This window comes from Oncorhynchus gorbuscha, linkage group LG13, assembly GCF_021184085.1.
Source record: "Oncorhynchus gorbuscha isolate QuinsamMale2020 ecotype Even-year linkage group LG13, OgorEven_v1.0, whole genome shotgun sequence".
NCBI lineage: Eukaryota > Metazoa > Chordata > Actinopteri > Salmoniformes > Salmonidae > Oncorhynchus > Oncorhynchus gorbuscha.
The window spans coordinates 86,180,012-86,197,403 of NC_060185.1; the positions used below are offsets into that span (position 1 = coordinate 86,180,012).

Sequence of the window (17,392 nt, forward strand, 5' to 3'; positions counted from 1 at the left end):
CAGGGGTTACCATCCACAACCTATCAGCCACTGTAGCCAGGGGTTACCATCCACAACCTCTCAGCCACTGTAGCCAGGGGTTACTATCCACAACCTATCAGCCACTGTAGCCAGGGGTTACCATCCACAACCTATCAGCCACTGTAGCCAGGGGTTACTATCCACAACCTATCAGCCACTGTAGCCAGGGGTTACCATCCACAGCCTATCAGCCACTGTAGCCAGGGGTTACTATCCACAGCCTATCAGCCACTGTAGCCAGGGGTTACCATCCACAGCCTATCAGCCACTGTAGCTAGGGGTTACTATCCACAACCTATCAGCCACTGTAGCTAGGGGTTACCATCCACAACCTATCAGCCACTGTAGCCAGGGGTTACTATCCACAGCCTATCAGCCACTGTAGCTAGGGGTTACTATCCACAACCTATCAGCCACTGTAGCTAGGGGTTACCATCCACAACCTATCAGCCACTGTAGCCAGGGGTTACCATCCACAACCTATCAGCCACTGTAGCTAGGGGTTACCATCCACAACCTATCAGCCACTGTAGCCAGGGGTTACCATCCACAGCCTATCAGCCACTGTAGCCAGGGGTTACTATCCACAACCTATCAGCCACTGTAGCCAGGGGTTACTATCCACAACCTATCAGCCACTGTAGCCAGGGGTTACTATCCACAACCTATCAGCCACTGTAGCTAGGGGTTACTATCCACAACCTATCAGCCACTGTAGCCAGGGGTTACCATCCACAACCTATCAGCCACTGTAGCCAGGGGTTACTATCCACAACCTATCAGCCACTGTAGCCAGGGGTTACTATCCACAACCTCTCAGCCACTGTAGCCAGGGGTTACTATCCACAACCTATCAGCCACTGTAGCCAGGGGTTACCATCCACAACCTATCAGCCACTGTAGCCAGGGGTTACTATCCACAACCTATCAGCCACTGTAGCCAGGGGTTACCATCCACAGCCTATCAGCCACTGTAGCCAGGGGTTACTATCCACAGCCTATCAGCCACTGTAGCCAGGGGTTACTATCCACAACCTATCATCCACTGTAGCCAGGGGTTACCATCCACAACCTATCAGCCACTGTAGCCAGGGGTTACTATCCACAACCTATCAGCCACTGTAGCCAGGGGTTACTATCCACAACCTATTAGCCACTGTAGCTAGGGGTTACTATCCACAACCTATCAGCCACTGTAGCCAGGGGTTACCATCCACAACCTATCAGCCACTGTAGCCAGGGGTTACCATCCACAACCTCTCAGCCACTGTAGCCAGGGGTTACTATCCACAACCTATCAGCCACTGTAGCCAGGGGTTACCATCCACAACCTATCAGCCACTGTAGCCAGGGGTTACTATCCACAACCTATCAGCCACTGTAGCCAGGGGTTACCATCCACAGCCTATCAGCCACTGTAGCCAGGGGTTACTATCCACAGCCTATCAGCCACTGTAGCCAGGGGTTACCATCCACAGCCTATCAGCCACTGTAGCTAGGGGTTACTATCCACAACCTATCAGCCACTGTAGCTAGGGGTTACCATCCACAACCTATCAGCCACTGTAGCCAGGGGTTACTATCCACAGCCTATCAGCCACTGTAGCTAGGGGTTACTATCCACAACCTATCAGCCACTGTAGCTAGGGGTTACCATCCACAACCTATCAGCCACTGTAGCTAGGGGTTACCATCCACAACCTATCAGCCACTGTAGCTAGGGGTTACCATCCACAACCTATCAGCCACTGTAGCTAGGGGTTACCATCCACAACCTATCAGCCACTGTAGCCAGGGGTTACCATCCACAGCCTATCAGCCACTGTAGCCAGGGGTTACTATCCACAACCTATCAGCCACTGTAGCCAGGGGTTACTATCCACAACCTATCAGCCACTGTAGCCAGGGGTTACTATCCACAACCTATCAGCCACTGTAGCTAGGGGTTACTATCCACAACCTATCAGCCACTGTAGCCAGGGGTTACCATCCACAACCTATCAGCCACTGTAGCCAGGGGTTACTATCCACAACCTATCAGCCACTGTAGCCAGGGGTTACTATCCACAACCTCTCAGCCACTGTAGCCAGGGGTTACTATCCACAACCTATCAGCCACTGTAGCCAGGGGTTACCATCCACAACCTATCAGCCACTGTAGCCAGGGGTTACTATCCACAACCTATCAGCCACTGTAGCCAGGGGTTACCATCCACAGCCTATCAGCCACTGTAGCCAGGGGTTACTATCCACAGCCTATCAGCCACTGTAGCCAGGGGTTACTATCCACAACCTATCATCCACTGTAGCCAGGGGTTACCATCCACAACCTATCAGCCACTGTAGCCAGGGGTTACTATCCACAACCTATCAGCCACTGTAGCCAGGGGTTACTATCCACAACCTATTAGCCACTGTAGCTAGGGGTTACTATCCACAACCTATCAGCCACTGTAGCCAGGGGTTACCATCCACAACCTATCAGCCACTGTAGCCAGGGGTTACCATCCACAACCTCTCAGCCACTGTAGCCAGGGGTTACTATCCACAACCTATCAGCCACTGTAGCCAGGGGTTACCATCCACAACCTATCAGCCACTGTAGCCAGGGGTTACTATCCACAACCTATCAGCCACTGTAGCCAGGGGTTACCATCCACAGCCTATCAGCCACTGTAGCCAGGGGTTACTATCCACAGCCTATCAGCCACTGTAGCCAGGGGTTACCATCCACAGCCTATCAGCCACTGTAGCTAGGGGTTACTATCCACAACCTATCAGCCACTGTAGCTAGGGGTTACCATCCACAACCTATCAGCCACTGTAGCCAGGGGTTACTATCCACAGCCTATCAGCCACTGTAGCTAGGGGTTACTATCCACAACCTATCAGCCACTGTAGCTAGGGGTTACCATCCACAACCTATCAGCCACTGTAGCTAGGGGTTACCATCCACAACCTATCAGCCACTGTAGCTAGGGGTTACCATCCACAACCTATCAGCCACTGTAGCTAGGGGTTACCATCCACAACCTATCAGCCACTGTAGCCAGGGGTTACTATCCACAGCCTATCAGCCACTGTAGCTAGGGGTTACTATCCACAACCTATCAGCCACTGTAGCCAGGGGTTACCATCCACAGCCTATCAGCCACTGTAGCTAGGGGTTACTATCCACAACCTATCAGCCACTGTAGCTAGGGGTTACCATCCACAACCTATCAGCCACTGTAGCTAGGGGTTACCATCCACAACCTATCAGCCACTGTAGCCAGGGGTTACCATCCACAGCCTATCAGCCACTGTAGCCAGGGGTTACTATCCACAACCTATCAGCCACTGTAGCCAGGGGTTACCATCCACAGCCTATCAGCCACTGTAGCTAGGGGTTACTATCCACAACCTATCAGCCACTGTAGCTAGGGGTTACCATCCACAACCTATCAGCCACTGTAGCCAGGGGTTACTATCCACAACCTATCAGCCACTGTAGCCAGGGGTTACCATCCACAGCCTATCAGCCACTGTAGCCAGGGGTTACTATCCACAACCTATCAGCCACTGTAGCCAGGGGTTACTATCCACAACCTATCAGCCACTGTAGCCAGGGGTTACCATCCACAGCCTATCAGCCACTGTAGCCAGGGGTTACTATCCACAACCTATCAGCCACTGTAGCCAGGGGTTACTATACACAACCTATCAGCCACTGTAGCCAGAGGTTACTATCCACAACCTATCAGCCACTGTAGCCAGAGGTTACTATCCACAACCTATCAGCCACTGTAGCTAGGTGTTACTATACACAACCTATCAGCCACTGTAGCCAGGGGTTACCATCCACAGACTATCAGCCACTGTAGCTAGGGGTTACTATACACAACCTATCAGCCACTGTAGCCAGGGGTTACCATCCACAGACTATCAGCCACTGTAGCCAGAGGTTACTATCCACAACCTATCAGCCACTGTAGCTAGGGGTTACTATACACAACCTATCAGCCACTGTAGCCAGGGGTTACTATACACAACCTATCAGCCACTGTAGCCAGGGGTTACTATCCACAACCTATCAGCCACTGTAGCCAGGGGTTACCATCCACAGCCTATCAGCCACTGTAGCCAGGGGTTACTATCCACAACCTATCAGCCACTGTAGCTAGGGGTTACTATACACAACCTATCAGCCACTGTAGCCAGGGGTTACTATACACAACCTATCAGCCACTGTAGCCAGGGGTTACTATCCACAACCTATCAGCCACTGTAGCCAGGGGTTACCATCCACAGCCTATCAGCCACTGTAGCCAGGGGTTACTATCCACAACCTATCAGCCACTGTAGCTAGGGGTTACTATACACAACCTATCAGCCACTGTAGCCAGGGGTTACCATCCACAGCCTATCAGCCACTGTAGCCAGGGGTTACTATCCACAACCTATCAGCCACTGTAGCTAGGGGTTACTATACACAACCTATCAGCCACTGTAGCCAGGGGTTACTATCCACAACCTCTCAGCCACTGTAGCCAGGGGTTCCCAACCACAACCTCTCAGCCACTGTAGCCAGGGGTTCCCAACCACAACCTCTCAGCCACCTACAGTAGGGGAGGAACTATGACTTTAAAGGAGTGGGGTCCACGTCCCGAGCCGGAACCGCCACCATGGACAGACGCCCACCCGGACCCTCCCTATGGGGGGGGGGGGGCTTCTGTCACGCCTTGGTCATTGTATTTTGTGTTTTCGTTATATATTTGGTCAGGCCAGGGTGTGACATGGGTTTATGTTATTGTATTTTCGTATTGGGGTTTGTAGTATTTGGGATCGCGGCTGATTAGGGGTGTTGTACAGGCTTGGATGCCTGAGGCGGTTCTCAATCAGAGTCAGGTGATTCTCATTGTCTCTGATTGGGAACCGTAGGTAGGTAGGTAGGCTGGTTTCGCTTTGTATTTCGTGGGTGATTGTTCCTGTCTCTGTGTAGTTTCACCAGATAGGCTGTAATTAGTTTTCATGTTCCGTTTGTTGTTTTTTATAGTTACATGTGTCACTTTGTTCATTAAAGTCATGTGTAACCACCACGCTGCATTTCGGTCCGACTCTCTTTTGACAAACGAAGAACGACGTTACAACTTTTATTTATTTCTTTTATTTCACCTTTATTTAACCAGGTAGGCAAGTTGAGAACAAGTTCTCATTTACAATTGCGACCTGGCCAAGATAAAGCAAAGCAGTTCGACAGATACAACGACACAGAGTTACACATGGAGTAAAACAAACACAATGTGAGCAAATCAGGTGAGAAGGGAGGTAATGGCAAAAAGGCCATGGTGGCAAAGTAAATACAATATAGCAAGTAAAACACTGGAATGGTAGATTTGCAGTGGAAGAATGAGCAAAGTAGAAAAAAAATAATGGGGTGCAAAGGAGCAAAATAAATAAATAAATTAAATACAGTTGGGAAAGAGGTAGTTGTTTGGGCTAAATTATAGGTGGGCTATGTACAGGTGCAGTAATCTGTAAGATGCTCTGACAGTTGGTGCTTAAAGCTAGTGAGGGAGATAAGTGTTTCCAGTTTCAGAGATTTTTGTAGTTCGTTCCAGTCATTGGCAGCAGAGAACTGGAAGGAGAGGTGGCCAAATAAAGAATTGGTTTTGGGGGTGACTAGAGAGATATACCTGCTGGAGCGTGTGCTACAGGTGGGAGATGCTATGGTGACCAGCGAGCTGAGATAAGGGGGGACTTTACCTAGCAGGGTCTTGTAGATGACATGGAGCCAGTGGGTTTGGCGACGAGTATGAAGCGAGGGCCAGCCAACGAGAGCGTACAGGTCGCAATGGTGGGTAGTATATGGGGCTTTGGTGACAAAACGGATTGCACTGTGATAGACTGCATCCAATTTGTTGAGTAGGGTATTGGAGGCTATTTTGTAAATGACATCGCCAAAGTCGAGGATTGGTAGGATGGTCAGTTTTACAAGGGTATGTTTGGCAGCATGAGTGAAGGATGCTTTGTTGCGAAATAGGAAGCCAATTCTAGATTTAACTTTGGATTGGAGATGTTTGATATGGGTCTGGAAGGAGAGTTTACAGTCTAACCAGACACCTAAGTATTTGTAGTTGTCCACGTATTCTAAGTCAGAGCCGTCCAGAGTAGTGATGTTGGACATGCGGGTAGGTACAGGTAGCGATCGGTTGAAGAGCATGCATTTAGTTTTACTTGTATTTAAGAGCAATTGGAGGCCACGGAAGGAGAGTTGTACGGCATTGAAGCTTGCCTGGAGGGTTGTTAACACAGTGTCCAAAGAAGGGCCGGAAGTATACAGAATGGTGTCGTCTGCGTAGAGGTGGATCAGGGACTCACCAGCAGCAAGAGCGACCTCATTGATGTATACAGAGAAGAGAGTCGGTCCAAGAATTGAACCCTGTGGCACCCCCATAGAGACTGCCAGAGGTCCGGACAGCAGACCCTCCGATTTGACACACTGAACTCTATCAGAGAAGTAGTTGGTGAACCAGGCGAGGCAATCATTTGAGAAACCAAGGCTGTCGAGTCTGCCGATGAGGATGTGGTGGTTGACAGAATCGAAAGCCTTGGCCAGATCAATGAATACGGCTGCACAGTAATGTTTCTTATCGATGGCGGTTAAGATATCGTTTAGGACCTTGAGCGTGGCTGAGGTGCACCCATGACCAGCTCTGAAACCAGATTGCATAGCAGAGAAGGTATGGTGAGATTCGAAATGGTCGGTAATCTGTTTGTTGACTTGGCTTTCGAAGACCTTAGAAAGGCATGATAGGATAGATATAGGTCTGTAGCAGTGTACACTGTTACCAGTGTAACTGGAGACTGTAGCAGAATCTGTTTTAATACCTAACAAATTATCAAAATGGCAGGCTACTTTGACACTGGCAAAAACAACCTTGTCTTGAATCCATCAATAGCCCAGTCCGAGGTGTGTGGAGACACATATTGTATTTGAAATATTGCGAAAGTGTAACGGTCGTCGATGGTGGAAGAAGGTGAGGACCAAGATGCAGCGTAGTATGTGTCCATATTTATTAGAATTGCAGACACACAACAGAAAACAGTTCTGGCTGGTGCAGACACACAACAGAAAACAGTTCTGGCTGGTCCAGACACACAACAGGAAACAGTTCTGGCTGGTGCAGACACACAACAGGAAACAGTTCTGGCTGGTGCAGACACACAACAGGAAACAGTTCTGGCTGGTGCAGACACACAACAGAAAACAGTTCTGGCTGGTGCAGACACACAACAGAAAACAGTTCTGGCTGGTGCAGACACAACAGAAAACAGTTCTGGCTGGTGCAGACACACAACAGGAAACAGTTCTGGCTGGTGCAGACACACAACAGAAAACAGTTCTGGCTGATGCAGACACACAACAGAAAACAGAAAATAATCACTCACGAAACACAATAGAAAACCGGCTACCTAAATATGGTTCTCAATCAGGGTCAACGATTGACAGCTGCCTCTGATTGAGAACCATACCAGGCCAAACATAGAAATAGCAAATCATAGAAAAACTAACATAGACAACCCACCCAACTCACGCCCTGACCATACTAAAACAAGGACATAATAAAATAACTCAGGTCAGAACGTGACACAAAGGCTTGGTTTGTCTGCTTGGTGTTTTTTCACTGATAGATTTGTTGCGCATTCCCGAATATAAGCTTTTCCTTGTTATTGGGCTACAATCCACAGCTAGACTATTAAAAATAAATAAACTATTGATCCTGTGGCTAAATTATAGTCCTTCTAATGGTGTAGTAGGCTATTCTGAATGATTTAATTTATTTCTGAACAGGCAGCAGTAATTATATAACTTTGTGACATGTATTAAGGTTTATGAGGATGCTGCCCTTCCTCCAGAACCCTTTGATTCTACGGTATATGGAAATAAATGATGAAGTGCAACGGTGGAGATATGAGAGTTGCAGGCTCATGTCTATCAGAGCGGAGAGGGGCATAGATCATAGAAAGTGACTCTCATTCTAGTTATGTGAGATACTGGCGCGCTTCTCACCAGTGGCGGTTCTAGACCATTTCAACTGGGGGGCGGGGCAAGCTGGGGCCAGTTGTACTGTTGGAGGGGCCAGTTACATTAGACGTTATTGTTGTCATATAGTTTTCTTCACTGCATTGCAGGCATTAGCAGGCAGAAGACCATGTTCATAATCATCATCGTTGCCACTGTCTAATAACGGATGTAAAAAAAAGAATGATAGCAAAAATTTGTTATGTAAAAATTATTTCCAAAATTGTTGAACCCTCCCCAAGAACCGCTAGTGCTTCTCACACATGCGTTGGTCTCAAACATAGTTTAAAATGTTGCACAACCCATAAATCCGGACTGGCCCAACCCAAATCAACTCTTAGAATATTTGGCCGGTGCTCAAAATCTATTTTTTCACGTTACGTTTTTTTGTATGGGCAAGAGAATTCACGAAAGCAACTCGAATGATCTTTGAACGCTTGTATTAAAAAAATGACATTGAAAAAGTTTAAATAATTTTTCATGCCACGGATCTGGTCAAATAGGTTAGGAACAGGAACAAATAGGGAACAAAACTGTCCAAAACGGAGAGGTGCCTGATCCTGTTCCGGCAGTATCCGGCAGGGTAGCCTAGTGGTTAGAGCGTTGGACTAGTAACCGGAAGGTTTCAGTATCCGGCAGGGTAGCCTAGTGGTTAGAGCGTTGGACTAGTAACCGGAAGGTTTCAGTATCCGGCAGGGTAGCCTAGTGGTTAGAGCGTTGGACTAGTAACCGGAAGGTTTCAGTATCCGGCAGGGTAGCCTAGTGGTTAGAGCGTTGGACTAGTAACCGGAAGGTTTCAGTATCCGGCAGGGTAGCCTAGTGGTTAGAGCGTTGGACTAGTAACCGGAAGGTTTCAGTATCCGGCAGGGTAGCCTAGTGGTTAGAGCGTTGGACTAGTAACCGGAAGGTTTCAGTATCCGGCAGGGTAGCCTAGTGGTTAGAGCGTTGGATTAGTAACCGGAAGGTTTCAGTATCCGGCAGGGTAGCCTAGTGGTTAGAGCGTTGGACTAGTAACCGGAAGGTTTCAGTATCCGGCAGGGTAGCCTAGTGGTTAGAGCGTTGGACTAGTAACCGGAAGGTTTCAGTATCCGGCAGGGTAGCCTAGTGGTTAGAGCGTTGGACTAGTAACCGGAAGGTTTCAGTATCCGGCAGGGTAGCCTAGTGGTTAGAGCGTTGGACTAGTAACCGGAAGGTTTCAGTATCCGGCAGGGTAGCCTAGTGGTTAGAGCGTTGGACTAGTAACCGGAAGGTTTCAGTATCCGGCAGGGTAGCCTAGTGGTTGGAGCGTTGGACTAGTAACCGGAAGGTTTCAGCATCCGGCAGGGTAGCCTAGTGGTTGGAGCGTTGGACTAGTAACCGGAAGGTTTCAGTATCCGGCTCAAATGAAGCACTCTATATAGCATAACAGTTCCCCTCAGCCACTCTCTCATATGGGAGTATTTAACAGAACAGGTGTGTGTGTGTGTGTGTGTGTGTGTGTGTGTGTGTGTGTGTGTGTGTGTGTGTGTGTGTGTGTGTGTGTGTGTGTGTGTGTGTGTGTGTGTGTGTGTGTGTGTGTGTGTGTGTGTGTGTGTGTGTGTGTGTGTGTGTGTGTGTGTGTGTGTGTGTGTGTGTGTGTGTGTGTGTGTGTGTGTGCATCCGCAGGAAGCTGTGTAATGCCTTTGTCTCAGTGTGTGTGTGTAGAGAGACATATAAGGAATACTAACCCCAGTCTCTCTGTCTTCTTATAAAGACACCAGCAGGTCTGTCCACCATTATTGGAACTACGAATTGATCCAGTTCTGAACCATAAACGTTTCCACTTGACAGAGATCACAGCGAATCAGTGATATCTACCATACATACACATGACAGGGTGTTTGTTTACACACACACACACCACACACACCCAAAGGTTAGGAGTTAGGAGTTGTGTTAAAGTCTTGTGACAGGATCCAATGTCCCCCAACCAAACTGAATTGAACAGAAGGCTATAGATCCCCTGTGGATGGTTTGGAGTGTCCTCTGCCCTACTAAAGTTAATAAGATGGCTTTCACTGTTGTACAGAGTAGTACCCAGGGGAGAGGGGAGAAGGAAGAAGAGAGGGGGGAGAGATGGGAGACGAGGAAGAGGAGAGAGAGGGGGAGCAGGAGGGAGAGAGGGGGGAGAGAAAGAGAGGAGGAGGAGGGGGAGGAGAGAGGTGAGATGTGGGACGAGGAAGAAGAGAGAGTGACAAAGGGATAAAGGGAGAAATGGAGAGAGAATGGAAAGAGAGGAAGAGCTCATATGTAGATTGAGAAAAAGAGAAAAGAGAGAGAGAGAGAGTTCAGATTGGAAAGAGAGTTTTATGTGCCAGGGTGTTTCATAGTGTGTTGTCATCAGGCCTATCCATGGTTTTAGGATTTATGTCTCTAACCTTCACTAACTGACCTTTAAGGAGGAGACAGCTGGATGACACAACTGCTGCTACTGCTGCTGGGGAATGGGACCAACTGTCTGTAGGACACCACGTCTTCTATCTACTCCTCTGTTATTTTCTTTTCTTTTCTGTTTCTCTCTCTCTCTCTCTCTCTCTCTCTCTCTCTCTCTCTCTCTCTCTCTCTCTCTCACACACAAACACACTCTCTCCTTCCCTCTGTGTGTGCTGACCCATAACCCAGGGCTTTTTAAGGGGGATTTCATCACATCCAACTACATTAGTGAGGGGAATGGACTTAATAGTTTCTGAAATCCCACTTTATTCTGGTTAGTATGAGGGGAATTTAATCGTCCTCTAGCATTAAGGAGAGGGCCTGCCTGCCTGCCTCCCTGCCTGCCTGCCTGCCTGGCTAGCCGATCAATGCCCCATATAGATTCTGCTGTCCTTGCTCTGCATAACGGTCGGTCTGCTTAAAATGGATCCATTTTACAGACAATCGTGGCTAACACTCTGTTGTGCTCTATGGTCCTGGGCCAACGCACACATACACACACACATACACACTCAACACTCAGTTAGGCAGAACAGTACATGGCTGGTCTGAGGGCCAGACCCTTTTTTCCCATTTTTGCCTAAAATGACATACCCAAATCTAATTGCCTGTAGCTCAGGATCTGAAGCAAGGATATGCATATTCTTGATACCATTTGAAAGGAAAAACTTTGAAGTTTGTGGAAATGTGAAATGAATGTAGGAGAATATAACACATTGTATGTGGTAAAAGATCATTCAAAGAAAAAAACATGTTTTTTTTTAACTTCATATTTGAAATACAAGAGAAAGATGTATTATTCCAGGTTAGGCGCAATTTTGATTTTGGCCACTAGACGGCATCAGTGTATGTGCAAAGTTTTAGACCGATCCAATGATCCATTCCATTTCTGTTCAAAATGTTGTATCAACACTGCCCAAATGTGCCTAATTGGTTTATTAATACATTTTCATGTTCATAACTGCACTCTCCACAAACAATAGCATTGCAATTCTTTCATTGTAAAAGCTACTGTAAATTGGATTTAACAAGAATTTAAGCATTCTGCCAATATCAGAGATGTCTATGTCCTGGGAAATGTTCTTGTTACTTAAAACGTTGTGCTAATCACATTAGCGCACGTTAGGCGAACCGCCCCGTGGGTGGGACACCGATCCCGTAGAAGATTTAACCACTCAGAGTTAATGCCTAACCTTAACCACTCAGAGTTAATGCCTAACCTTATGATTTAGGAGCTGATGCCTGGACTTAACCTTAAACACTTACAAATTTGACGTTTGGAACAACTTTGAAATTTGACATTTGAGAAACATGGATGAACGTCTCATTCTGACGTGAGACTGTGAGAGCTGGTTGGGTACACAGTATGGAGAATGGAAATTAAATTGCCCTGCAGATATCTAATTGATGTGTTGTGTGGTCAATCAATGTGACTTTCAGGAATGCTTTACCATAATCATTGGATTGACTGAGACCTTTAATGCATTAAAACACAATAAAGTATGTCTCTCTTTCTCTTTCCCTCCTCATCTATCACTCTCTCCCTTCTATCTCTCTCTTCCACCCATTTGTTCTCTCTCTACCCCCACTCTCTCTCTGCCTATCCCTTACTCTCTACCCCGCTCTCTCTCTCTCTTTCCCCCTCTCTACCTCGCCCTTCACTCTCCCTCTCCCTCATCCTCCCACTCTCTCTCCCCCCTCCCTCTCTCCCTCCGCATGCCCCCTCCTCTCTCACTCTCTCTCTGCCCTTCCCCTCTCTCTCCCTCCCTCCCGTCCCTCCATCTCTCCCCCCTCTCTCTCTCTCCCTCCCCCTCACTCTCTCTTACCACTTTCTCTCCCTATCTTCCCCCTTTCTCTCTCTCTTGCTCTCTCTCTCGCCCCATCTCTCCCCCTCGCTTTCTCTCCATCCCCTTCTCTCTCCCTCTCCCTTCCCTCTCTCTCTCTCCCTCTCCCCACTCTCTAACTTTTTCTCCCCACTCTCTCTCTCCCCCTCTCTCTCTCTCTCTCGTTCCCTCTCTTACTCTCTCTCTCTCCTTCCCCCCTATATATCTTTATCTCTCTCTCTCTACATCCCACGTCCCCCCCCTCCCTCTCCTCAGATGGCTGTCCTAACCTGTGTAATGGTAATGGTCAGTGTACCATAGGGGAGCAGAGCTGGCACTGTGAATGCCAGACAGGCTGGAGGGGTGCCGGATGCAGCGTTGCCATGGAGACTTCCTGTGCCGACAACACGGACAATGAAGGGGGTATGTGTGGGAAATTAAGGGGTTAGACAACTGGTAGTTCAGCAGTGCAAACTTTTCATCTTAAGTTGAAATAAATTGTAAGGAGAATGAAGTAACCTTTCATAGTAATATGTGTGTGTTTGAGACACTGAAACTATCTCAGCTCTCCACTCCTCTCTCTCTCCCTCCTCTCTTTCTCCACTCCTCTCTCTCTACATCCTCTCTTTCTCCACTCCTCTCTCTCTCCCTCCTCTCTTTTTCCCTCCTCTCTTTATCCCTCCTCTCTTTCTCCCTCCTCTCTTTCTCCACTCCTCTCTCCCTCCACTCCTCTCTCTCTCCACTCCTCTCTCTCTCCACTCCTCCACTCCTCTCTCTCTCCCTCCTCTCTTTCTCCCTCCTCTCTCTCTCCACTCCTCTCTTTCTACCTCCTCTCTCTGTCCCTGCTCTCTTTCTCCCTCCTCTCTTTCTCCCTCCTCTCTCTCTCCACTCCTCTCTTTCTCCCTCCTCTCTTTCTCTCTCCTCTCGTTCTCCCTCCTCTCTCTCTCCCTCCTCTCTTTCTCTCTCTTCTCTTCCACCACTCCTCTCTTTCTCCCTCCTCTCTTTCTCCCTCCTCACTTTCTCCCTCCTCTCGCTCTCCCTCCTCTCTCTCCCTGCTCTCTTCCTCCCTCCTCTCTTTCTCCCTCCTCTCTCTCTCCCTCCTCTCTCCCACCTCTCTCTCCCCCTGCTCTCTCTCCACTCCTCTCTTTCTCCCTGCTCTCTTTCTCCCTCCTCTCTCCCTCCACTCCTCTCTTTCTCCCTGATCTCTTTCTCCCTCCTCTCTTTCTCCCTCCTCTCTCCCTGCTCTCTCTCTCCCTCCTCTCTCCCTCCACTCCTCTCTTTCTCCCTCCTCTCGTTCTCCCTCCTCTCGTTCTCCCTCCTCTCTCCTTCCACTCCTTTCTTTCTCCCTCCTCTCGTTCTCCCTGCTCTCTCTCTCCCTGCTCTCTTTCTCCCTCCTTTCTCTCTCCCTGCTCTCTTTCTCCCTCCTCTCTTTCTCCACCCTCTCTTTCTCCCTTCTCTCTCTCCCTCCTCTCTTTCTCCCTGCTCTCTTTCTCCCTCCTCTCTCCCTCGACTCCTCTCTTTCTCTCTGATCTCTTTCTCCCTCCTCTCTTTCCCCTTCTCTCTTTCTCCCTCCTCCCTTTCTCCCTCCTCCCTTTCTCCCTCCTCTCTTTCTCACTCCTTTCTTTCTCCCTTCTCTCTTTCTCCCTCCTCTCCTTTTCCCTCATCTCTTTCTCCCTCCTCTCTCTAGATGGTCTGACGGACTGTATGGATCCAGACTGTTGTATCCAGAGCCCGTGTCAGAACAGCCCTCTGTGTCGGGGCTCCAGAGACCCCCTCCAGGTGATCCAGCAGAGCCCCCTGTCTCTGTCCCAACCCCGGGTAGGATCCTTCTATGACAGGGTCATGATGCTGGTGGGACGGGACAGCACACACATCATACCTGGGGAAAACCCATTCAATGCCAGGTGAGCGAATACACACTTTAGATTACATACACATGACGCATACTGCAACACACACCACACACACATGTGAATACTAACACACAATCTATTATTTTTGTTGATGTATTATATACAGTATCTCTCTCTCTCTCAATTCAATTCAAGGGGCGTTATTGGCATAGGAAACATATGTTAACATTGCCAAAGCAAGTGAAGTAGATAATATACAAAAGTTAAATAAACAATAAAAATGAACAGTAAACTTTACTCTCGCTCTCTATCTTTCTCTTCTCTCTCTCTCTCTCTCTCTCTCTTTCTCTCTCTGTCTCTCAGCTTGGCATCTCTGATCCGAGGTCAGGTGTTAACTACAGATGGTACTCCCCTGGTGGGAGTCAATGTTTCCTTTGTCAGATATCCACACTATGGATATACTCTCACACGCCAGGACGGAACGTAAGTACCACAAACACATACACACACACTACCGTTCAAAGGTTTGGGCTCACTTAGAAATGTCCTTGTTTTTGAAATAAAAGTACATTTTTTGTCCATCAAAATAATATAAAATTGATCAGAAATACAGTGTAGACATTGTTAATGTTGTAAACGACTATAGTAGCTGGAAACGGCAGATTTTTATGGAATATCTATATAGATGTACAGAGGCCCATTATCAGCAACTATCACACCTGTGTTCCAATGGCATGTTGTGTTTGCTAATCCAAGTTTATCATTTTAAAAGACTAATTGATCATTAGAAAACCCTTTTGCAATTATGTTAGCACAGATGAAAACTGTTGTTCTGATTAAAGAAGCAATAAAACTGGCCTTCTTTAGACTAGTTGAGTATCTGGACCATCAGAATTTGTGGTTTCGATTACAGACTCAAAATGGCTAGAAACAAAGAACTTTCTTCTGAAACTCGTCAGTCTATTCTTGTTCTGAGAAATGAAAGTTATTCCGTGCGAGAATTTCCTTCACAGAACTTTTCTTTCAAACACAAAGAAACTTCTAAGTGACCCCAAACTTTTCAACGGTAATGTACATAGTAACTAATCCAATTCTGATTCTGTCTCCAGGTTTGACCTTCTAGCGAACGGCGGCGCCTCGTTGACCCTGAGGTTTGAGCGCGCTCCGTTCATCACGCAGGACCGCACGGTGTGGTTACCATGGAGTCGTTTCTACGTCATGGATACGCTGGTGATGAAGACTGAGGAGAACACCATCCCAGGATGTGACCTCAGCGGCTTCCTCCGACCTGACCCCGTGGTCATCACCTCACCTCTGTCATCACTCTTCTCCTCTAGACCCAGGGACAAGCCCATCATACCTGAGACACAGGTAACCAGACTCTCTTTCCATCTCCTTCTTCTCCTTCCTCTGTCTCTCCTCTGTCTCTCCTCTGTCTCTCCTCTGTCTCTCCTCTGTCTCTCCTCTCCTCTGTCTCTCCTCTGTCTCTCCTCTCCTCTCCTCTGTCTCTCCTCTGTCTCTCCTCTGTCTCTCCTCTCCTCTCCTCTGTCTCTCCTCTGTCTCTCCTCTGTCCCTCCTCTGTCTCTCCTCTGTCTCTCCTCTCCTCTGTCTCTCCTATGTCTCTCCTCTGTCTCTCCTCTGTCTCTCCTCTGTCTCTCCTCTGTCTCTCCAGGTGCTGTCAGGTATCCAGCTTCTCACACTCATCTTTCCCGTGTTGTCTGTCCCCATCTCTCTCCTCCATCTCTCCTCCATCTCTCCTCCTTCATATTTCTCCTCCATCTCTCCTCCTTCATATTTCTCCTCCATCTCTCCTCCATCTTTTTCCTCCATCTCTCCTACATCCATCTCCCCACCTTTCCTCCTCCATCTCTCTCCTCCATCTCTCTTCTTCATCTCTCCTCCATCTCTCTCTTCCATCTCTCTCCTTCATCTCTCTTCTTCATCTCTCCTCCATCTCTCTCCTCCATCTCTCTCCTCCATCTCTCTCCTTCATCTCTCCTCCATCGCTCTCCTCCATCTCTCTCCTCCATCTCTCTGCTCCATCTCTATCTTTCCTCCTCTATCTCTCTTCCATCTCTCCTCCATCTCTCTCCTCCATCTCTCTCCTCCATCTCTTTTCTTCATCTCTCTCCACCTCTTTCCTCCATCTCTCTTCTTCATCTCTCTCCACCTCTCCTCCATCTCTCTCCTTCATCTTTCTCCTTCATCTCTCTCCTCCATCTCTCTCCTCCACATTTCTCCTCCATCTCTCTCCCCCATCTCTCTCCTCCCTCTCCATCACTCTCCTCCATCTCTCTTCTCTATCTTTCCACCTCCACCTCTCTCCTCCATCTCTCTCCTTCTCTCCTCCATCTCTCTTCCATCTCTCTCCTCCACCTCCATCTCTCTCCTCCATCTCCCTCTTCATCTCTCTTCTTTATCTTTCCTCCTTCATCTCTCTCTCTCTCTCCTTCTCTCCAGGTGCTCCAGGAGATGATAGATGTTCCAGGGACCAGTCTGAAGCTGTGCTACCTGAGCTCCAGGACGTCTGGCTACCGCAGCCTGCTGAAGGTGACCATGACCCCAGCCATGGTGTCTATGGGCCTGCTCAAAGTCCACCTGATGGTGGCTGTGGAGGGACATCTCTTCCAGAAGTGGTTCCACGCCTCGCCCAACCTGGCCTACACGTACATTTGGGATAAAACAGATGCCTATGGACAGAGAGTCTACGGGCTGTCGGAAGCTGTCGGTGAGTGTGTGTAGATAGAGTGTGTGAGTGCAGTGGGTATGGTTTGTGTGTGTGTTTATGAGTGTGTGTGTCTGTCTGTCTGTGAGCAGTAATAGCACTGAGGGTGCCGAGGCCCCCAGCTCGCTTCACTGACTGCTAACTCTGCTTGACAGCTAATAACCCTTCACCACGGTTACAGCTGCCGTGGTTACATCTGAGTGACAGGAGGAGAGGAGAGTTTAACTGCCACCCAGGGCTTAGAGCGTCAAGTCTGTCATCTCATAGAGTAGAAAAGAGTGTAACGTCCACACACACTCTATTGCTCCAATGTAGATGATTGTTTAGATAACCAACGTTACTTTACTTTCAATAGGTTTTTTCTGAAGAGGACAAAGCACATTAATTAATATTTCTGTAAATGTGTGTTTATGTCAATCAAGCGATGGTCGATATGACAACATATCAACACTGT

General features: G+C 48.1%; 1 protein-coding gene across 1 annotated transcript in view; it reads left to right on the plus strand.

Moving 5' to 3' along the window:
- The window catches only part of LOC123992382 (teneurin-2-like), a 150,589-nt gene that overhangs the window by 94,031 nt on the left and 39,166 nt on the right, over positions 1-17,392 (plus strand). Inside the window, exons 12-16 of the mRNA XM_046293523.1 lie at positions 12,637-12,783; positions 14,048-14,264; positions 14,577-14,696; positions 15,323-15,584; positions 16,674-16,941. Coding sequence (XP_046149479.1) covers positions 12,637-12,783; positions 14,048-14,264; positions 14,577-14,696; positions 15,323-15,584; positions 16,674-16,941 — 1,014 coding nt within the window. The remainder of the gene's footprint in view (positions 1-12,636; positions 12,784-14,047; positions 14,265-14,576; positions 14,697-15,322; positions 15,585-16,673; positions 16,942-17,392) is intronic.